This window comes from Xenopus tropicalis, chromosome 2 (genome assembly GCF_000004195.4).
Source record: "Xenopus tropicalis strain Nigerian chromosome 2, UCB_Xtro_10.0, whole genome shotgun sequence".
Taxonomy (NCBI): domain Eukaryota; kingdom Metazoa; phylum Chordata; class Amphibia; order Anura; family Pipidae; genus Xenopus; species Xenopus tropicalis.
Genome location: NC_030678.2, coordinates 66,332,883 through 66,357,536, shown reverse-complemented (window position 1 = coordinate 66,357,536; position 24,654 = coordinate 66,332,883). Strand labels below are relative to the sequence as shown.

The 24,654-nt window shown below is 39.3% G+C and overlaps 1 protein-coding gene across 1 annotated transcript in view; it reads left to right on the top strand.

Moving 5' to 3' along the window:
* grm4 (glutamate receptor, metabotropic 4) overlaps window positions 1-24,654 on the top strand; it is a 469,811-nt gene that overhangs the window by 163,796 nt on the left and 281,361 nt on the right. Inside the window, exon 3 of the mRNA XM_031896847.1 lies at window positions 8,741-8,957. Coding sequence (XP_031752707.1) covers window positions 8,741-8,957 — 217 coding nt within the window. The remainder of the gene's footprint in view (window positions 1-8,740; window positions 8,958-24,654) is intronic.

The window sequence follows — 24,654 nt, the reverse complement described above, 5'->3', positions numbered from 1 at the left end:
GATGGAAGTGCACACAGGGGAGCACACACAGCAGTATGGCAAGTACTTGATACTTAGTATGGCAGCTTTCTTAGCCTTCCCAAACTTGCTTTTGTCTGCTGCTGTTGCATTTTTCTTTCCCTGAAGTTATCAGCAGTGCTGTAACTCTTCAAGGCAGGAGGGTCAATGGGTCCTCCATAATCACCTTTCCCTAATCTGCAGCTGCCAACATATATTTATGAAGAGTTCACATTTGATTATTGAAACTTAGCAGTAACGGCTCCATTTCCCACCCTAGGCTTATACTAAAGTCAATAAGTTTTTCCAGTTTTCTTAGGTAAAATTAGGTACCTCGGCTTATATTCGGATCGGCTTATACTCGAGTATATACGGTAATATTGTTTGTACATAGATAGGAAACTGGCTAAAGAATCACGTACATAGGATGGTCAATGGAACATTCCCCATTTGGAGTAGGGGGATGTGGGATACAGGGTCCTGTACTGGGTCCACTTTTATTTAACTTAAATATTGTAAGTAATGTATAATGTATTTGTAGATAACACAAAACTATGCAGTTAATTCCATCCAGGATGTTTCATCCTTACAGAAGGTTCTTGACAAACTAGCAATCTGGGCAGCTAAGTGGCAGATGAGATTTAATATAAGTTAGGTGTAAGGTCAACCTACTATTTAACCACACTGTGCAATATATTTTGTGTTCTATCATTTTATTGTATTTTTGGTTTTGCATAGCTGATTGCTTGTTTATTGCATTAGAGAAACTACTGAAACTATGTTTTTGCCACCAAAACATAGGGAACACTAGGGAAAATAAAAATTGATTTGATTGCATTGTTGTTAATACAGGTATCGGACCCCTTATCCGGAAACCCATTATCCAGAAAGCTCCGAATTACGGAAAGCCCGTCTCCCATAGACTCCATTTTAATCAGATAATTCAGAATTTTAAAACTGATTTCCTTTTTCTCTGTAGTAATAAAACAGTACCTTGTAATTGATCCCAACTAAGATATAATCAATCCTTAATGGATGCAAAACAAACCTATTGGGTTTAACTAATGTTTTATTGAATTTTTAGCAGACGGAAAGACCCCTTATCCGGAATACCCTTGGTCCCGAGCATTCTGGATAACGGGTCCTATAACTGTACTTGCTTTTGCCCCAGGAAGAGCAATATTTTTATTTTAGTGCCCGTATATGCCACCTAGTTTGATAAATCTTGGCATATTGGGCACAACACTGTACAGAAGACCCCTAGAGGTAATCTTTCAGATGTTCTATAATTAGTGTGTTAAGATATGTGACATATGTTTGTGTAAAATGCACGCTTTTAATCTATATTTAGAAATTTAATTTGATGAATTTCATGAAACTCATATGCATGAATGTCTGATATTTACTTAAAAGTCTGAACTAAAAAGGTCTGTGCAGGAAAAAGTCACAGAAAATCACGAAATGCCAAATTTTTCAAATTGTTGTTCCAGAACCTCGAATTTTTCTAATTGTCACACAAAAAAACAGCATAAAAAAATTGTGCTTATTTTGCAGCAATATATGTACTATTTTCTTTTTGGGGTCTACATGGCACATACTTTGATATTGATATATAGGAAGTTTTATGTTGGTATTTTTGGATATGTTGGGCATATGATAAAATGCAAGGTTTAAGACAATTTTTAGAATGCCATAAAAAAGTTTAGAATAGATTTGCAGTTTGGTAGTTGGAGTTAAAATATATATTTCATCATTTTGGGTTTGGTAGAATGTGTACCTTCCAGAAAAATATGGTTTTCTGGGGTCCTTTTTGCAGCTTTTATTTAATATATAAAACAGGCAGTATGGTTTTGTTGTAAAAATGCAAATGTGGCTTGAAAAATTGTGAACCTTTTTTCTGCATAAATATGACCTAGAACATGATCAGAACAGCTTTAGCTCGGGGATATTGGTGGGCTTTGTTGCATGAACTGTCTGCTGTCAGTTTCATTCACAACATTTCTGTAGGGACCCATAGGGTTAACAATCCCTATGGCCTTATCCCCTACACTTCCTAATTTGCTGTTACTATGCAGAATAATACGTTTCCACATTTGCTATTTGCATCTGTACATTTATTGGCCCTTAGATAGGATGACCACATCCTACACACTTTAATATAGTGTCAGGCAGGGCGTGGGCACTTCCTCTTTGGCCTTCCTCTTATAAGTAGGGATGTAGCGAACCTCAAAAAAAAACTTTGCGAACCCCATAGACTTCAATGGGAAGGCGAACTTTAAAACATAGGAAAGCCATTTCTGGCCAGAAAACTGATTTTAAAGTTGTTTAAAGGGTACCACGACCTGGACAGTGGCATGCAGGAGGGGGATCAAGGGCAAAAATGTCTCTGAAAAATACTTTGTTGACACAGCGTTGCGTAAAAACGCAAAGGCAGCTGGCAGACCTAGCGGAAATACTCAGCGTTTTTTGCTATTTCGCACTATTAGCACCATGGAAACGGGATTTGCTGAAAAACCATGAGCCATGTGTGGCTTGTGCGACGTTTTTAGGCCGAGAAAAAACGCAGCGGAAAAACGCCACGCGAACCCAAATTGCGAACATAATGAAAAGGTTTGCGAACTTGCGAACACCCGATGTTCGCGTGAATTAGTTCGCCGGCAAACAGTTTGCTACATCTCTACTTATAAGCAAAAGGTTGTGTTCCAGGGAGCCTGGACCAACTAGCCCCAGAAGTCTTGAGCCCTAGAGGAAGCAAATACTTTAGTGATCTAAGTCGGGGAGCAGGGACCCCGTGAATAAGTCAGTGTGCAGTTAAATATTATATATTTAATAGATATATTTGTAAGAGCACACTCTAGGAGTGTGAGCTAGTTCAGGATTATTTAAAAAGAGCAGCTGTGTGCTCCAACAAAGAGAATTTAGTGGTTTTAATACACCCAAGGCTCTGGTGCCTTAGTGAAGGGATCACACAGTGGCGTTTCTAGAGCTAACGTGGCTTTCCCAATGCCACCCCCCCTCTGTGCAATTGCACTATAACATACCTCCCAACATTTCGTTAAGAGAAAGAGGGACAAAAAAATGAGACGCAGGTAGTGCGGCAAAATTTTTTTTGCCCACGCCTGTTTTGTGACCACGCCCACATGCCACACCCACTTTACATGCCCCAGATGTGCCAGTATAATCGCTAAATAAAAAGAATAAAGGACATATTAACTTCAAACATGCCAGTATGACTACATTAAATTGATAAAGGGCATATTAACCCCAGACATGCCAGTAAAATTACCAATCAACTTCATACATGCCAAAAGTTCTGTGCATTTTCCAAAGTTATAAATAGGGCCAATTCCAGTGGTACATAAATCTATGTTATTTACTTCCATTCTTAATTAGTTGAAAGCAAAACAATATTAATGTACCACAAGAATTTCTAGCCATATTAACAAGGCCAGCCTAAGATTCCCAAACTTATAAGGGCCCCTTTTAAATGTCTGCTATATTTTATGAAGGGATCAGCGATACCTCTATTGTGCATGCTGTGCTCTGCCAGAGATTCCCAGGAGTGAGAGATATATGTTAGGGGTGGAAAGGTGAAACTGTCCAGCACACAAATAAAGACAGCAGCCTCTTCTACATAGTTACATAGTTACATAGGGTTGAAAAAAGACCAGAGCCCATCAAGTTCAACCCATCCAAGTAAACCCAGCACACACAACCCACGCCTACCAATCTATACACTCACATACATAAACTATATATACAACCACTAATACTAACTGTAGATATTAGTATCACAATAGCCTTGGATATTCTGATTGTTCAAGAACTCACCCAGGCCCCTCTTAAAGGCATTAACAGAATCTGCCATTACCACATCTCTAGGAAGGGCATTCCACAACCTCACTGCCCTCACCGTGAAAAACCACCTACGCTGCTTCAAATGGAAGCTCCGTTCCTTTAATCTAAAGGGGTGACCTCTGGTGCGTTGATCGTTTTTATGGGAAAAAAGAACATCCCCCATCTGCCTATAATGCCCTCTAATGTACTTGTACAGAGTAATCATGTCCCCTCGCAAGCGCCTCTTTTCCAGAGAAAACAACCTCGACAGTCTAACCTCATAGTTTTTCCCCATTCTCATCAACCAACTTACCCCCCCGTGATAATAAGGTTCCCACCCCTTCTTGCTTCATTTTTTTACTATTCACATAATTAAAAAATAATTTTGGATTCTTTTTACTCCTAGCTGCAATATCCCTTTCCATTTCTATTGTAGCTTGCCTGATAGCTTTTTTACATGCTTTATTTGCTTCCTTGTACCTGATGAAAGTTTCTGCAGTCCCAGCTAACTTGAATGCTTTAAAAGCACGTTTTTTCTTACCAACCTCGACACTAACACTTTTATTCAGCCATAAAGGTTTTGCTTTGCGATGCCTCTCCTTGCTTACAAGGGGAATATACTGTTGTGTATACCTGCAAAGCAATGTTTTAAAGATGTTCCATTTTCCTTCTGTGTCTAACCCTATTTTTCATATTTTTTTTTTTTTTTTGCCTTTCCCAGTTGACAAATTGCAGAGATGCCCTTATACTGGCAAAGTCTGCACGTCTAAAATCGAGAGTTTTAGTTACTCCCTTATAGAGCTGTCTCTGCAGCATTATCTCAAAGGAGACCATGTTATGATCACTGTTCCCCAAATGCTCACCCACACAAATGTTAGAGATGAGTTCATTATTATTAGATATCACCAGGTCCAAAATAGTCATTCCTAGTAGGTTCTTGAACCGCCTGAAATAAAAAGTTGTCATTTTGCATATTTACAAACCTACTAGCTTTTTCTGACTTAGCCACCCCATTACTCCAGTCAATGTCCAGATAATTAAAGTCCCCCATAATAACAACTTGACCCAGTTTTGAAGCCTCTTCCATTTGCAACAATAGCTGGGCCTCATCCCCTTCATCGATACGGGGTGGTTTATAGCATACACCAATGATAATTTTCTTTGTGACCTTCAGCCCTACTGAAATAAGAGATTCAACGTTTTCATTGGTAATGTCTTTATTACATGGCTTTAAATCTGACTTTACGTAAAGACAAACCCCTCCACCCTTTTTAATCTCTCTGTCCCTCCTAAAAAGTGTATAACCATTTAAATTCACAGCCCAATCGCATTTATCATCCCACCAGGTCTCAGTGATTCCAATTAAATCATAATTTTCAATACATGCAATAGCCTGCAGCTCCCCTAATTTACCCGACAAGCTTCGCGCATTAGCCAGCATGCAGCGGAGATTACTACTTCTCCCTCTGATGTTTACATTAGCTGACGGAGAGTTAGAGCTAAGGCAAATATTAGACTGTTTTCCTTGTAACGGAAGCTCCTTATCTGATGAACTATATGCCCCCCTCACTCCTCCCCCACAACCCTTTGCTAGTCCCCCTGCCCCGTCTACACTAACTTTCCTATAGAACTCTAGCTCACCCACCCCCCCCTTGTCTGGTTTAAACACTCCTCCAACCTCTTAACCATTCTCTCCCCTAGCACAACAGACCCCCTTCCATTGAGGTGCAATCCGTCACGGCTGAATAGATTGTACCCCAAGAAAAAGTCAGCCCAGTGCTCTAGGAACCCAAACCCCTCCTTCCTACACCAAGACTTTAGCTATGCATTTAGCTCCCTAAGCTCCCGCTGTCTCCCTAAACTTGCACGTGGCACCGGCAAAATTTCCGAAAAATTTCTGCCTGATAAAAGACAGAGCCAGTGAGCAGGAGCAGGGAGAGGGATGCTGCCAATGCCGATAGTTGACCCATGCCTGTGACAAATGCTCCTCCCAGGACAATTAAACATCAAGGTAAACCTGTGAGCTTGAGGTAGCAGGGGAGATTCAAGAGTTAAGGGGCCAGGCTTTTTCCCCCAGAGCAGAGCAGGCACAGCAATCAATTAAATGGCAATGCTGAGAAGCGGGACATCTAACAATGAATCCGGGACAGCGGGCAGTGCCATAAATATCGGGACTGTCCCGCTGAAAGCGGGACGGTTGGGAGGTATGCTATAAGAGCTAGCCCTGGTAACTTGCAGGTAACTTGCCCCTGGGACTGCAGTAGTGACAGGGAACTCGGGCATGGCTTGGCTCCCTGGTTCAAGTCAGCTGTAGGGATCCAGCTCATTTAAGGTGGACACCCTTGGGACTTTAGTCAACTTTCCCATAACAGTCTTCACAGTGGTGCTACAAAACTCTGTCTTTGTACCAACTGCAACTATTTTACAACTATTTTTATTTATTTTCTATTTTACAACCTTATTGCCGTGAGTATTCACCCTGCATGTGCTTTGTCTTGGACAAATAAATCAAGTTCTAGTTATTTGCAAAGAACCTCTGGCGTCCTAATTTCATTATTAATAACTTTGGCAGTGGAGGGTTGGATTTCGCAACATCTCATAAGTGCATTTCTTCCTCTTTTCGAAGGCTGAACCTGCGTGTTAGAGTCACATGTGCCCGTGCTCATACCCTCTAGCTGGACATTGACATAATACTAGCCAAGATAGGGTTACATTTTTATAAAATTAACCTTCTTTTGCTTTAACCATTCTGTGAGGATACATTTAATAAGTTTAATTTTGGGTTAAATTTGCTCCTAGGGCTGTATGTGGCAAAACTGCCTGCCTGGTTTTCCAAAGTAGGAAAACTAGGCAGGACTCGCTGACATTGATGTGACAATCGTCCAATCACTAATCGCCATGTCAGTTTAGCAATACTTGAAATTAGCCTTCTCTTGCTTTAACCATTCTTAGTTAGATTGACTTCTGGGCCATTGTCTTGCTGCATGACTCACTTTCACTTGAGCTTCTGTTTATGGACAGAAACCCTGACCTTTTCCTGCAGGATTTTGCTGGTTTAATTTAGATTTATTGGTTTTATCAATGATTGCAAGCTGTTCAGGTTCAGATGCAGCAAAGCAGGTCAAAACCACAATACTGCAACCATCATGTTTTACAGATAGGATAAGATTTTTATTCTGAAATGCAGTGTTTGCCTTGCCAAACATAACACTTTTCGTTCAAGCCAAAAAGTGCTATTTTGCTCTCATCTGTCTACAGAATATTCTTTCCTTTCTGAACTATCTAAATGGTCTTTAGCAAACTGTTGATGGACAGCAATGTTCTTTTAGATAGTATTGGCTTTTTACTTGCAAGCCTGCCATGTACACCATATTTGTTTTTAGTGTTCTCCTGATGGTGGATTTATGAATACTGACATTTATCAATGCGAGAGAGGTCTTTAGTTCCTTCGATGATAGCTCTGGGTGTTGGTCGGCAACTCCCAGGGGAAGGTAACAATTTAACTGCCTCCATTTGTACATGATCTGCCTGATAGTGGACTGATGGATTCCAAACTCATTTTAGAAATAGTTTCGTAACCTACCCTGGTGAGCATCAATAACTGTTTTTCAGAGGTCCTCTGAAAGGTCAGACTTAGATAGTGAAGACCCAGAGCCTATCACACTCTAATTATCCCCACATCTGCCACACATCTGATTATCATTCCATTGACTGAAACAACAGATTCTTAATTTTCACTTCAAATGAACTAATAATTCTAGATGTTCACATGGTTTTGCCATACATTTTCCTCCATAAATAAGTTAACAAGTATGAACAATTGAACAATTTTGTTTAATCATTCATTTAACTGAGTTCTAATTATCCTGTTTTAAATATTTATGCAGTAGCTAAAGTGACTGCTGTGACATGTTTGCATGCATGTTTTTATTTTTATGGTCTCTGCATGCCAGATACTTTGAAAATCTATGCATACTGGGCATGAAACTATTTGGTAAAACCATGGCATTCATTATTCCTGGCATTCATATTTACAAATATTTTTTCACGGTACCTATGACACATGAAAAATAAAATCATGTATAACGTAAGCTTTGAGGTGATTTTTAGAATTTTTCATAAAAAAACACTAATTTTACACTAACTTTAAGTTAAAGTAGGCAGTTAGGTAGTTTGGCGTAGAAAGACATTTATTTACCCATCTTGAATTTGTTTGAAAAATTATTTTCTGGGGCAAACATACTGCCAAAAGTGGAAATCTAAAGTATGCTATGAGCTGCAGCAGTTATTTTAACATTTGATAGTGTATAGTTGGAAGTTTTTGACCTCTATAGCACTATATATATTTAATATTGGTGTTCAAGAAAAAAATCTGTATTGTAAAACCTACTTTTACACCCTTATTGTAAAAACTACAATTTTTTTCCATGTTTCAGTATTTTTATAGATATATATATGGCAACAAAACCTGGGTAGTAACAAAAAAATGCACTGGAACAAGGACAGCACTCCTAGGATTTAAACAATTCTAAGCAAATGTAAATGCAAAAAATAGAAAGGTTTATTACTCAGCAAGGGCATGGACACTGGTTTTGCTTACAAGGGTATTTAAAAAGGTCTCTTTTAGGCATTTTAAGCAGTCATGGTGACAATTTCTGGATTCAGATAGTGTTTCAAGTGCACGATCATTGTGTATTGTCGGGTAGCAAAATTAATATTATGATATGATGTCTTCTTACATTTTTTGAACCTTTCATGTCTTAATCCTCCACTTTGCTATCATTATTTTGCCAATTTTTTCTTTCTCATACTTGGCATATTAGCAGAGACAAATTTTCCTCTGAAAACTAATCTTGTATTTATATAATTTATGATATTTCTTTTCTATTTTCTTTCTTTCTCACAGATCCCTCAAGTTAGTTATGCCTCTACTGCTCCAGAACTTAGTGACAACAGCCGTTATGATTTCTTCTCTCGTGTGGTTCCTTCTGACACTTATCAGGCCCAGGCCATGGTGGATATTGTGAAGGCTTTGAAGTGGAGCTATGTGTCTACATTGGCCTCTGAAGGCAGCTATGGAGAAAGTGGAGTAGAAGCATTTATTCAGAAGTCTAGAGAGGATGGTAAGAAAGAGTACTATGCATAGAACCATGTTTATTAGGTTGTTTAAAACATTTTATGTCAAAATGGAGTAAAATAAAAGTGGTATTCAGAAAGCCGTGGTGATGTTTATTTTCATTATTTAAAGGACAGCTAAAGCATAACTAAAAAAAAGGAGGGCAGATATTTTTGACATTATGTTTTGGGCTTCTGTACTAGACCAAAGCAACCACAGCTCTTTTGGAGTTAAATACTGTGCCTCCAAATATGCCCCAGTAGCTCCCCATCGTCTCTTTTGTTGATTCGCTGCACATGCTCTGTGTTGCTCTTTTAATAATTCACTGCACATGCTCTGTGTTAAGGTGGCCATACACAGCTGATTCTAACTTCCGATATCGTTTCTTTAGACTTATTCAGCAGCTTATCTGCCCCCGTCAGATCTGGGGCCGCATTAGCTCATTGATGCAGCCCCTGAACTGACAGCGCCTATACCCACTGTTTGGTCCCCGGGCCAAACGACCTGACAGCACAATATAGCCCATCAGTAGGTAGGGATATCCAAAGAAGATCCGCTCACTTGGCGACCTTGCCACCTTTACCTAAAGACTGACAAGCAATACTTTGGGGCTGACACAATATACAGTATAAAGTATATGCAGAATATAAATGTCAGGATTATAATTCATTCAGATTATTAATACATGATAGTTCTGAAACCAGTAAACTAGCATTATAATTAGCTCTCTAGCATCAGCTTCTATGACAGGCCAGCCTAATGTTCTGTTTGATAATTTGAAACAACCTCTAAGCTTAGTTTATTAATAGCTGCCCAGAGCACACTTAGCATTTGTGTGTCCTAATACTCCTAACAGAATAAAAAAAACGTGAATTCCTGTGGCAACATGAAGGCCTTGATCATCACTTCTAGAGATGCTGAAGCTTTTAGCTGGTGCAATAAGTTCAGTATACAAAATATGGCATATCTAGCCATTCTATTCATTCAGGGTTCAGGTCTCATTTAACAAAAATCCTTAGCATTTCTAAAATTAGTTGTTCACATTTTCCTAACCTCCTTCTATGCTGTCACTATTGGCAAACTAGCCATTTTGTCAATAGGGACTTGATACAAAAAATGGTTTTTCAGTATAAATAGCACACTCTTAGTTCATTGTCCGGGAAGAGTCAGGGCAGCTTGAGTTTCCACTACTGTGCGTGTCCTGTCGCTTCTTATCTGTTTTGCATTCTGTTAATCACATGTGCTAGCAAAATAAGTTATTCTATACAAATGAGCAAGAAAATAGACAAGAGCATGAGCAGTAGTACCTGACACTTTTGGTGCCTTGCCCTTGACCTCTGCTGATCTTTGCTTGAAGTTGTGGAATAGGGAGTTGGAGACCTCTCCTACAGTAGAAAATCACAGTAAGTATGATACAATTTTCCTTTTTCCCTTTCCCACTACATGTCAACACTCACCGGGATATAGTTAATAGTCCATCAAGTTCAACCCTTCCAAGTAAACTCAGCTCACACAACCTATACTTACCAATCTATACTATCACATACATTTTATATATATATATATATATATATATATATATATATATAGTTTTAGTACACAGGGAGGGAGCACACCCTATACAAGTCCAAATGCCCTTGGTGCAGGTCAAAAACAAAAATATAATAGAAAGAGTGCCGCACGCACAAAAGAAAAAGTGTTTTTATTGAAATTTTTTTTAATAAAAACACTTTTTCTTTTGTATCAAGTCCCTGTGAGAGTGGCACTCTTTCTATTATATATATATATCCAAAAAAAGACCAGCAACACCGAGTTATATTCCAAAAAGATCAATCGTGTATTAAAAACGTATGAACAGCCAACATTGGCCTTGCAAAAGGTCCCGATGGGGACCGAAACGTAACGTTGGCTGTTCATACGTTTTTAATACATGATTGATCTTTTTGGAATATAACTCGGTGTTGCTGGTCTTTTTTTGGATATTTAAATCAATTTACCTTGCACCCGAGGTAAGAGCTGAAGCAAAGTGCCACCCTTGGTTCGCTATATATATATATATATATATAAACATTAATACTAACTGTAGATATTAGTATCACAATAGCCTTGGATACTATGATTGTTCAAAAACTCATCCAGGCCCCTCTTAAAGGCATTAACAGAATCTGCCATTACAACATCACTAGGAAGGGAATTCCACAACCTCACTGCCCTCACCATGAAAAACCACCTACGCTGCTTCAAATGGAATCTGTCCGGTTTCGCTTCAGCGAAAAAATTAGCGAATCTTTCGTAAGATTCGGGAAACGGCGAAAATGCTGCGCGGCAAAAAAAAAATTGACACCTGCGACTATTCCTTTGATGCCTGCTACTATTCTTGCCACAATTTTTGGATGCGCGACTATTCTTTTGACGCCCACAACTATTCTTGCAGCAATTTTCGGACGCGTGACTATTCTTTTGACACCTGGGACTATTCTTTCGACAGTTTTTGGACGTGTGTAAAATTTTTCCGCAGCAAATGTTTTCATCCATTTCGCGAAACGCAGAAATTCGCCGCAAATCCAAATAAAAGATGTCAAGGTCCAAAAAACCCTGTCCCTAGGATGCTTTCCGGCAAGCCCTTATGCTTTCCCAAGGCTAAATAGAAAAATTTGCTTCCAATGGGAGCAAAACAAAAAGTAATGCAGGACAAAAAAAGACACCTGTATGGGGGCAGGGTTTGGCGTGTAAAAAATTGTGGATAGTCCTTCTGATGGGAGCAGTGGAGAGGGGCTATCCCAGTGAGAACCTGAGCTTTCCAAATCTGCCCGATTTAGAGCTCAAAATACAAAAAAAAAAAAAGAAAAATGTATATTTTTTGTGATATAGGGATTTATACCAGAAACATATTTTATTTTATGGACAAAAATTGTACCAAACAGCAATGCTTTCCTGAATTTAGCAGTTTCTATAATTATGAAAATAACATAACATTAGGTACCAAGAAAACACATCTTAAATATGAAAGCCAAGGGTCCACTGAACAGTTTGATGACCATTGTGTATAGAATCACCAATGTATCTGGCATTTAGAGACCCCAAAAGGAAGTTAGTGCATACAAATTGCCCCAGAGATCTCTTTAGCTACTGAAAATTCAAAAAAGTAAATGGATTTTTGTAGGGAAAAACACATTGACCCCCCAAAACCATATATTTTCGGAAAGTACACATTGGGGTGAATTCAAAATTAGTATCCAGGTCTTTCTACTCCAAACTACAGAGTTGCAATGTCTGCCCAAAATTGGCAGTTGTGATAAAATACCTGAAAATGGCAACAAACATTCCAATTTCAAGCACCATATCTCCCGCATAACATTAGGTACCAAGAAAACACATCCTAAACATGAAAGCCAAGGGTCCACTGAACAGTTTGATGCCCACAGTGCGCAGGATCACTAACGTATCTGGTATTTAGAGACGTATTTAGAAGTTAGTGCATACAAAGTGCATACGCTGCAATATAAGCTACTGGCAGGTGTATTATGTGCCATAAGACCTAATAACAGTATGGAGACCCTAGAAAACATACATTTTCCGAAAGTACACATTCTGACAAAACAAAAATGGATAAATACATCTTTCTACTGCAAACTACCAAACTACAAAGCTATGCTAAACAGAACAGTTTTCATGACATTTCTGAAAATCGTCACAAAGCTTGCATTTTACCCATTATGTACCCCCACATTTTGTAACATATCAACATAAAACTTTCTAAATATAAGTGCCAGGAGTCTAATGAACAGTTTGATGCCCAACATGCATAGATTTACCAAACTATGTGGCGTACAGGGGCACCCAAATTAAAACAGTGCATATGAATTTTCACATATGATGCTCCAGCTTGTGCATTTTTGGCACCCGGTGTGTGTATTATGTGCCATAAGACCCCCTAACAGTACAGAGACAATAGAAAACCATATATTTTCCAAAAGTACACATTCTGACAAAACAAAAATGGGTAAATCAATCTTTCTACTGCAAATTACCAAACTACAAAGCAATGCTAAACATAACAGTTTTTATAACATTTCTGAAAATCTTCATAAAGTTTGCAGTTTGCCGCATTATGTTTCCCAAATTTTGTAACGTATCAACATAAAACACTCTAAATATCAACGCCAGGGGTCTACTGAACAGTTTGATGCCCAATATGCATAGATTTACCAAACTATGTGGTGTACAGAGGAAGCCAAATTACAAGACAACTAACAAAAAACAATGTGAAATGCAATAAAATGTTTGCAGATGCATCAATGTTTGGTAGTTTGCAGAATCACAGTTTGAGTATTATGGCTTGGACAAATTAGTTTTACAGACAAAGTCAAGCGAACAACGGTATTGCGCAGTGCGGTTAGTGAATTTGCTATCCGCAATGGCAATAAAACATTTTTTTCAGCAAGAAAAAAGACAATGCTTGTTGCCTAGGGGCTGGGGAACCCGAAAGTACTACACATCGTAGAATCTACGTTCTGTGGCACTTAGGTACTTTTATATACAGAACGTAGATTCTAATAAGCACAAAGCAAACCGTAAGCAAAACAGTTGGGTAAATCTTTCCCACAATTGCATTGCTTGTCCCCACAACAACAGATTTACCTAACAAGGCCATGATACTCAAACTATTAAAATGGCATATGATAGAGCCGTGGCCACTAGTAGATCTGATATGTTGAATCAGAAAACTAAGGATTCAGGGTGCGAACAGGTTCTGCACAACATACGGGAGAGGAGTATTCAATAGACAGGAGTATTCGGCAGCACTGGGGAGTGCTATTACAAGATCCTGTTTTGGGTAGTACCCTTGATAAAAATCCCCAATTTGTTTTCAGGAGAGGAAGGAACATAGCCTCCTGGGTTTCCAGGAGTCTGTATTCCTCTGGTATTGATGAACAAGGATCGACATGGCTGCGATATAAGGGCACTTTCAAATGTGGTAAAAACAGGCGTAAGGTCTGCAACATGACTAAGGTTTCAGATACTTTTACCTGTACTTACACAGGTCGCAATTTTACCATTCCTCAATATTTTAATTGCCAATCTAAGGGTATAGTTTACCTGGTGACTTGTGAATGCGGAGTCCAGTATGTGGGTAAAGACCATTCGGAGAGCAGGAACTAGGTTCCTTGAACACTTGGCAGCAATAGATAGGAAGGATTGGAAATCTGCTGTTGCCAAACGTCGTTGAAAAGCATGCTGGCAGAGGGACAGTGATGTTTCGGGTCATTGATAAACCAAAGTGGATATATCATTTGAATTCTGTGGAACAGTATGGTGGTTTAAATAGGGAATGGGAGATTTCATGCTTTTGTTAAAGGGATTAGGACGTGTAATGACTGATATGAATTAAATTTGCAGTGTGGGTCATGATAAAATATAATTGAATAAAATATATTAGAATATACTAACATAAAATATACTATAATGATAAAATCATAAAAGAGCTAATGGCCTGTAATAAATACATAGAATTTATGCAACTAATAGTGTACCTCAACAAAATATTTCTGACCAAGAAGATATAATAGGGATAGACATTGTTCTGTATGGTTTATTGTAACAGGTACCACCGGTTTAGCTTCATGTTTGAGATTGTTTTGCAGTTATTTAGATGGTGTATATATATGAACATATGTGCAATGTATAAATGGAGTCTAATGTATAAATCGTATTATATGGGGATTAATACTGAGTTTGGGATGTAAAATTCAATAACATGTATTTTTCACTGTTTTCTAACTTACCTTTTTTAAGGGATCAATTGGGGTTTATATAGGGTTAAATTACATAGAGGGTTTTGGCTGGGGGTGTTTATTTAAATGCAATTGTGTCATGGCACCTGTGTAGCTTCTGATGAAGTGGCGATAAGCCATGAAACGCGTAAAGCTGTGGGGGCCTAACTCCGTGATGGTTTTAATCGTTTGAATAAAAGTGATATTTTATGGAAGGATGTTCCTGTGCTCCATCTACAATTTATCTATATTGCACTGAGTTCTGCCTGGATCGGGGCGTGTTTGAGACGTTGCAGCACGGACACCTAGTTGCAGTTCATCCCATCTGGTGAGTGCTCCCCTGTTTTGCTATTTCGGAAAGATTGTCCTGTTCCAGTTGGAACTGATATGATGTATTGCACTGTAATGCTGTAATATAAAACATCTTCGTGATGACTTGTTTGCGTCCCTACAGTCTCTAATTCATTTGGGTGAGATGCTTGGTTAAATCACACATAATAGCAAAATCACAAAGCCTGGCTGGATCCGACAGTTCAGGCAAGGGCTTTCCTTTACCTTGCATGAAATGAGTGATTTGTTCCTTGAGAGCAAAAAATCGTTTTGAGGACTGTGTTCCTGCTCAGCCTCATTACTTCTGTGTGATATGGCATATGTGTCCATGCTCTGCAACCAACTCCTGTAAAAAACAGCTGGAACTGGCAGTGATTCAGGCCACGCGCCCGTATAAAGTTTTCCATTTTCGTGACCATAGTCATTATATCATTAATTTCCAGAACCTTACCACACATAGGATCTTGATGGATAATGCAATGATAGGTAATCAGATGTGTGTGGCAGTCACTTTTTAACATTTTCTGCTTCATTAGTCCAACCAAGCCTTTATTTTTCTCCACACATTGCAGGTACGTCATTGTTAGTTAGTCCCACCAACTTTTCCCAGGGTAATTTAATATTAATTATGGACTTCTCCACCGCCTCAAGAAATTTCTTCCCCATTTTTATCCTATGCATGGCAGCTACATCCAAGAGTTCCTTAGTGAGAGAGGTCCATCTTCATCGCTTGTAAAGATGGACAACTGCGCTGTACAAGTTAAAGAAAAAAGCTTTCATCAACATCATAAAAAGATAACTATGTCTCTTCGGCCAGCTGTGTTGCACACATGGCCAGTGGCCATGGACAAGCAGAGAAAGATCCAAGATGGCAATAGAAAGCAAGATATGGAGCTTGAGTCAGAGGCAAGCTCAGTCTCCAAAATGCGTACACCACAGCAAAACTTTGCTCCTTCTTCTCAACCAGCCAGTGATCTGGACTTCTCTGAAAACTCTACACAACTGGTCTGTAGCCATTCTTGCGCAGCAACTATCTATGCTTCAGAATTCTTTTTTTGAGTACTGTTAAAGTGTCAGTACATGAAATTAAGACTGACATATAGTCACTGGGACAGTGATTGTCAGGGATTACCTTACTACCTTATTTTAAGACCCTAGAGCAGTGCTGTTCAACTTCTGTGGTACCAAAGGCTGGACTTTTTCTGGCCAGCACGGTGGAGGGCTGAATATAGGCCAGTGTTGATTACTCCTATGTAGCGATGGGCGAAATAATTCAGCACGCATGGATTTAGGGAGAATTTCCGTATTTTGCCATTGGTAGATTGTTTTGTGAAACCTGCGTCAAAATTTGCCACTATTCCTATGTTTAAACACACTTTAAACTACATCCATGTTATCACAAAAACTTTTAAGATCATACCCAAATTAATGGTGGTAGCGCACCAAAATACCAAATGGTTTGTGCTCACTGCAGGGGTATCACCCCTCGCTCATATGTGAAAGAAGCTTATTAAGTCATATTAAGAACTGTAACACCAAAAAATAAAAGTGTTTCAAAGTAATTAAAATATAATGTACGGATGACCTGCACTGGTTAAAGTGGTGTGTTTGCTTCGGAAACCCTACTATAGTATATATAGATACCCTGCTGTGTAGCAATGGGGGCAGCCATTCAGTAGGAGAAAAGGCACAGGTTACACAGCAGGTAACAGAAACTCTTTATAATACAATGGTTTTTTTATCCGTTATCTACTATGTAACCTGTGCCTTTTCTCCTTTTTCTAGCTTGAATGGCTGCCCCCATGGCTACACAGCAGCTTATTTATATGAACTATAGTAGTCTCTCTGAATCAAGTAGATCAGTTTTATCAGTGCAGGGCTACAGTATATTATATTTTAATTACTTTGAAACACTTTAATTTTTTGGTGTTACTGTTCCCGAAAGAGATACCCTTAACCCTTTCCCTGCCAAGAACGTAGGTACTACGTCGTTTTAAAAAAAGCAGTTTCCTGCCAATGCCGTAGTACCTACGTTCTTTCAGCCTAAGCGCTTCTCTTGGCACTGGCGGAAAAGCCGCCGGTGCAGAGAGACAGATGTGCCCCCAACCTCTTTGGCAACGAGCCAATTGTCGCAGGACCATCCTACAAGCAGCAGATGCGATTGCATCGCATCTGCTGCTTGTACTGCTTCCTGCTTCCCCCCCCAGAGCCGCCTCCCACCTACTTCCTCGATGACTGCAGGAAGGAGGAGCAGGGAACCGATCTGACCTTCAGGACAGGTAAGAGTGATTTTATTTTTATTTATACACACTTTTACACACACTTATATACATTTATATACATTTATACACACATACAACACAATTTAGCACAGGTTTTTTTTTGTTTTTTTTCCACTTTGCACACTTATATACACTCATATACACACTGTCACACAATGTTTACATGTGCACATGTATACACAAACTCACAAAAACTTTAACCCTTTAAGTGCCAGCCGAATTCGTCATTTCGGTTCCCCCCAGTGCCAGACGTTTTTTAAGCATTTTGTACTCATTCACTTTAACAATGTTTTTTGGTAGGAAAACCTCCATGAAACTAGGGAAATTATATATCGTTTTTTTCGTCACTAATTGGGCTTCAACATACATACCAAATTTTATAACTTTTCTGGAGATATGATGTGTATTTTGGGTGAAATATGTAAAAAAAAAAAAAAATTATGAAAAATTTCTGTATATTTTGAGGTTTTTTTCCATAGAAAAGTTAATTTTACACACTTTTTTTTATTGTTTGTAAAAGCCCTGATACTCCCAAGTCCAACGATACCAAATATGTGGTGGTACCCCACAGTTCCTGTCCAGAAGTAACCCCCAAACTAAAGCAATACTTAGTACAATATCACACCAGAACAAAGCGGAAAAGCGCTTGTAACAGTTGATGCAGCATAACTTATATGTAAATCTAAAATATCCCCTCATGTTTGGTATCTTTAGAAACTACAGACTTTCAGGTTTCTAGGTGCAAAGTAGTTTTCACTCAAAAGCCAAATACCTTTTGTGAGTGCATTGTGAAATTTGGAACTTTTTATGACATTTTTTTTTTTTTCTAAAACGTAAACTTGGACGCATGATCAAATGTGGATTTGACAAAAAAAAATCTCATAAAAATTTTCTAACAAAGGCAAATTTGAAAGACAAACTTCTCCTGAATAAAATGATGCCCCATATGTATGGGTGCACATAAAGACATGGGCACCAAACACTCCAAAGCAGGGGCAATGCACAAGGGCAATTACAGCTAAAAATGTGGGGGCTACGCTCTATGTGCACTACCTGCAGTTTTTCAGTGTTAACCCCCCTACCTGTGAAATAACCCCCACAATCTATATATTTACGAAAAGTGCACACCTTTAGCTATTCAGAGACACCACTCTTCTCTTTCTACATGGAAAATTGTGGCCGCAGTCCCTTGCAGAAGTCAGCGCTTTGGTCAGAAATCAAGGAAAAACCAGATACAAACCTAGATTTTGGTCAGAAATCAAGGAAAAACCAGATAAAAAACCTAGTTTTCTCCCCAAAATCTCCATGGCAACTACCAAAAACTTACTAAACCTCAATTTGCAAGTTCCCCTGAATAAAACGATACCCCATATGTATGGGTGCACATAAAGACGTGGCCACCAAATGCCCCAAAACAGGGGCAATGCATAAGGGCAATTTAGTTGAAATTTTGGGGGCTGCGCTCTATGTGCACTACCTGCAGTTTTTCAGTGTTAACCCCCCATACCTGTGAAATAACCCCCACAATCTATATATTTCCAAAAAGTGCACACCTTCAGCTATTCAGAGACATCACTCTTCTCTTTCTACATGGAAAATTGTGTCCACAGTCCCTTGCAGAAGTCAGCGCTTTGGTCAGAAATCAAGGAAAAACCAGATACAAACCTAGATTTCTCCCCAAAATCTCCATGGCAACTACCAAAAACTTACTAACCATCAATCTGCAAGTTCCCCTGAATAAAACGATACCCCATATGTATGGGAGCACATAAAGACGTGGCCACCAAATGCCCCAAAACAGGAGCAATGCATAAGGGCAATTTCTGTTGAAATTTTGGGGGCTGCGCTCTATGTGCACTACCTGCAGTTTTTCAGTGTTAACCCCCCCTACCTGTGAAATAACCCCCACAATCTATATATTTACGAAAAGTGCACACCTTCAGCTATTCAGAGACACCACTCTTCTCTTTCTACATTGAAAATTGTGGCCGCAGTCCCTTGCAGAAGTCAGCGCTTTGGTCAGAAATCAAGGAAAAACCAGATACAAACCTAGATTTTGGTCAGAAATCAAGGAAAAACCAGATAAAAAACCTAGATTTCTCCCCAAAATCTCCATGGCAACTACCAAAAACTTACTAAACCTCAATTTGCAAGTTCCCCTGAATAAAACGATACCCCATATGTATGGGTGCACATAAAGACGTGGCCACCAAATGCCCCCAAACAGGGGCAATGCATAAGGGGGGTCTGTGCTCTATGTGTTCTACCTGCAGTTATTTAGTCTAAACACCCCCCTACCTGTGAAATAACCCCCGCAAACTATATATTTACGAAAAGTGCACAGCTTCAGCTATTCAGAGACACCACTCTTCTCTTTCTACATGGAAAATTGTGGCCGCAGTCCCTTGCAGAAGTCAGCGCTTTGGTCAGAAATCAAGGAAAAACCAGATACAAACCTAGATTTCTCCCCAATATCTCCATGGCAACTACCAAAAACTTACTAAACATCAATCTGCAAGTTCCCCTGAATAAAACGATACCTATGTCTGGTTGCACATAAGTACATGGCCGCCAAACCTGAAAATGCATAATATTGGGGCTGCACTCTATGCACCCCTTTTTTTTTTGCCTGCACCCGAATGAATGGAATACGCTCGGGTGCAGGCACATGTAGCCGATATACGCATGAAAACGCGTGAGAATGCAAAGGCTCACGTTTTCATGCGTATATCGGCTACATGTGCCTGCACCCGAGCGTATTCCATTCATTAGGGTGCAGGCACAAGTAGCAGGCGTAGGGCTGAATTTTCAGCAAGCGTTTTTCCACTTGCTGAAAAAATCAGCCCTACGCCATGTGTGGCATCAGCCTAACCCTTGGCAATAGAAACTACCAGAACAATCTTAGCACCTCTGGACCTTTCTAGAACAACTGAAATCAAATAAAGTTAAAATGGAATAAAACCACTAAAAGCAATCAAAGAACAATAATTGCAATGAAATCGGTGGTAAGAGCCCTGGATCCACCAATGTCACTGCAAAAGCAACCTTTTTGGGGGCACTAAACACACAATAAAGAACAATGCAAAGATAAAACACCATAAAATCAGTAAAATCCAATAAAACCACCTAAACCAACAGAAGAACAATAATTGCAATGAAATCGGTGGTCAGAGCCCTGGATCCACCAACGTCACTGCAAATTCAGCACCCAATAGCAATAAAAAAAGTTACAATACAATAAAATAAATAAAAAACAGAAATCAATTATGAAAATGCCAAAAAAACACTAAAATTCAACCAAATAAATCAGATAATTATAGAGCAAGATCAGAAATAAAGTTTTAGTAAAAAAAAAAGACTGCCAAAGAAAGCAAAGAAAGAAAGAAAAAAAAAGAAAGATAGAAAAAAAAAAAAAAAAAAAAGTGTAAGTGTGTGTGTAAGTGTCTGTGTGTGCTTGGGAAAGTTGTAAATAAGTGTGTATGTGTGCAAAAGTGTAATAATGACAAAGATAGAAGAAAAAATGAAATTTTTAGACAGTTGAGATAGAAATAAGCAAAATAAACAGTGGTAGAGAGTTGTAGTTCAGCTTACCCAAGGCAGGCAGGCGATCAGGGGCGACCAATCTGGCAGGAAGGCAGCAGGAAGGCAGCAGGGGAGCTCCATCAGGTCCGAAGTGCGCAGCAGGAATGAGGAGCCGACAGTAGGCGGCGATATTTAAAGGGACAGCAGTGGACACGTCATAAACGCGTGTCCACTGCTGTCATTGGCTGGCGACGCGATCGGTGAGTATGACCGCTTATGCTCGTTGCCTAGGGGGTTGTGAAGGGTTTACAAGCGCTGCGCTGCTTTAAAAGCGAGCGCAGCGCTTGTAAACCCGGTAGTGCTGTAGGACGTAGATTCTACGTTCTATGGCACTTTGGTCCCTTGGTACCTAGGACGTAGAATCTACGTCCTATGGCACTAAAAAGGTTAACAAAAAATTTTTTTTTTCATTTTACTTCTTTTTTTTTTTTAATTTTATTTCCCCCAAAAACTGTTTATTTTGACAGCGTGACTATTGGATCAGATATTCTAACCACTAATTACACTGTCATGTGACTTATTTTGTTGTTTCATTGATTTGCACAATTTTTGTGGTTTTATTGCATTTTTATCCCTATATTAGTATTCCTGATCTGTTTTTAGCATAGCTTTGCCATGTGTAACTTTGGTGTACAAAAATAACTTTACCTATTTTGAATTCATCAGAATGTGTACTTTCCAAAAATATATGGTTTTCTGGGGTCTCTGTATAGTTAGGGGGTGTTATTGCACATAATACGCTGACAGGGGGCTCTGTGTGCAAAAGATGAGTTGGCAGGCGAGAAATCCTTATGCGCTATTTTCATTTTGGGGTCAGTACACACCACAGACTTTGGTATATCTATGCATATTGGGCAGCAAACTGTTCAGTAGGCCTCTGGTGTTCCTATTTGGGGTGACTTGCCTTTGTACGCAAGAAATTGTGTGAGATATATGCGGCAAACTGCAACATTTTTATGTGATTTTCTGAAAAGTCATAAAAACCGCTAACTTTAGGAAAGCTTTGCAGATTGGTACTTTGGTGTAGAAAGGACTCTTTACCCTTGTTGGATTTGTCAGAATGTGTACTTTCCAAAAATATATGGTTTTTAGGGGTCACCCTACATTTCTGCAGCTTCTACCCCTCATAAAACTGCCATGTGTTTATGAATTAGGTAAAGATAAGCCATGAAATTAGTGTGCACAAGGTATATTTGGGGGTCTCTAAGTGCCATGTGCTTTGATAAACCTATGTACAGTGGGCATCAAACTGTTCAGTAGACCTCTGGGGTTCATATTTAGGGAGGTTTGTCTTGCTACCTAATGACCTGTAGAAAATAAGATGCTGCATAGTGGAAGTTTTGAGGTGATTTTTGGAAATGCCATAAAAATCGTCAAACTTAGGAAAGCTTTATGGCTTGTTACTTTGGAGTAGAAAGACATGGGTACCCATTTTAGATTCGGGGGAATGTGTACTTTCCAAATATATATGACTTTCTGGGGTGAATGTACTTTTTACTAGTATTATCCCACATATAATGATGTAAATGTGTTGATTTTGCAGAAGCTGAAATGACAGAAATGATAGATCATATGGGGGTATGTTCACATTGGGGCCCCTACATGCCACATTCTTAGGTAAACCTATACATATTGGGCATCAAACTGTTCAGTGGGCCCCTGGCGTTCATATTTAGGGAGTTTTATCTTTGTACCTAATGCTATGTGGGAGATAAGATGCTGGAAGCTTTGAGTGGATTTTTGGAAATGTTATCAAAATTGCCAACTTTAGGAAAGCTTTGTGGCTTGGTACTTTGGAGTAGAAAGACATGGGTACCCATTTTAGATTTGGGGGAATGTGTACTTTCCAAAAATATATGGCTTTCTGGGGTGAATTTACTTTTTACTAGCGTTATCCCACATATAATGATGTAAATGTTGATTTTGCAGAAGCTGAAATGACAGAAATCACAATATGGTTGTATGTTTACATTGGGGCCCCTACATGCCACATACTTAGGTAAACCTATACATATTGTGTATCAAACTGTTCAGTGGACCCCTGGCGTTCATATTTAGGGTGTTTTATTTGGTTACTTTATGACCTTTAGGAGTTAAGATACTATAGACTGGAAGCTTTGAAGTGATTTTTAAGAAATTTCACAAATTTTGATAAAAACCAATAACTTTAGGAAAGCATTGCAACTTGATAGTTTGGAGTAGACAGACAGGTGTGCCTATTCTGGATTCCCCAGAATCTGTTCTTTCTAAAAATGTTAAATTTTCTGGGATAAACTTTCTGTTAGCGGAATTTTTGGCCTTGAAATCTAAAGTATGCAGCTTTCTGGAGCAGTGCTTTGGAAATTTGGTAGTGTACTGCTGGAGGGTTTTGACCTATACAAGTGAGAAATCTCCATAAAACTATATATATTTGGTATTGGCACGTTCAGGAGACATGAGACTTTCCAAATCAGGTGTATTTTCATGCATAAAATATTTTTTTTTCTGGTATATGTGTTTATATTATGGAAAATATTATTTTTTTTCATTTTTTAGACATTTAGAAGCCTATATCTTGTTACAAAATTGGAATTACACAAAAATTCTACCATATTTTAAAAGATTAGGTTGTTCTGAAAAAAACTATATATTGTTTTCCTGGGTAAACTAAAAGTCCCCCCGAGGAAAGGCCCCTAAAGTGAAACAGTGCAAAATGTTCAAAAACTGTCTGGCAGTAGAAGTTCCGCTTTGTCCAAAACGGCTGGCAGTGAAAGGGTTAAGGGCAGTTGTACACAGGGAAATTAGTTGCCCCGTGACAAATCTTCGTTGTCGCGGGCAACTAATCTCCCTACAATGCCATCCCACTGGCTAGAATGTAAATCGCCGGTGGGATGGCATACGTGTCGCTGCGATGTCCCAAAGTTGCCCGAAGAGACCCCTAAACAACTATTTCCACATGCTAACAAACCTGCACCAGGCTCACGCCCCACAGGCAGCATAGGGTAGTATAGCACACACAGAAAGCAAAGGGCAAACATGGCACACAGGCAGCATAGAACAGCCACAGATAGTTCAGGACAGGCAGAGTAGTGTAGGCACAGGCAGAGCAGGGCAGGAGACAGGGAACCCTATCTGGACTATGTAAGTAACCAGTCATGACCACTCTAAGATGAACATTTTGAATTATGCTACTTATAGTGGTACAAAACTCCTACAGTCTGTAAATGGTATGAACAGCTAAACAATGCAGGCACTTACAGTCTGAGTCATCAACAACGCAGGGGTCACAGCAGCCAGAATTTAATGGGGGGGCATACCAGGTAGACTTGGGGGCTGCCAGTTGGACAGCACAGTCCTAGAGGAAGACCCACTTACACCACAAGAGGAATTGGTCAACTTAAAGCTTTGGAAGACTGGAGCAGCCATTAAAACCTTATAATCAGAGGGCCTCTGGATCCATACTACATAAAGACATTACGCAATCCTCAAATTCCTATTCTATAAGCTCTGTCCCAACTTACTAGCAGAAGCATGGTGCTTTAATAGGACCCACAGTGAGTTAGGCCCAAAGTGGCCTGGCCAGCAGATTCCAAGAGATGTTACAGTATGCTGCTATTTCTCTCCCCTCTGTTTCAAGGGGCAAAGTCCGTAATGCAAAAGGAAAGAATTAAAACATATAACAGAAACACCAGTGAGCTAATAATGTAGAGACGGAGCTACCCCTTTAAAGTGATTGTTATAACACAAGGTCAACCGC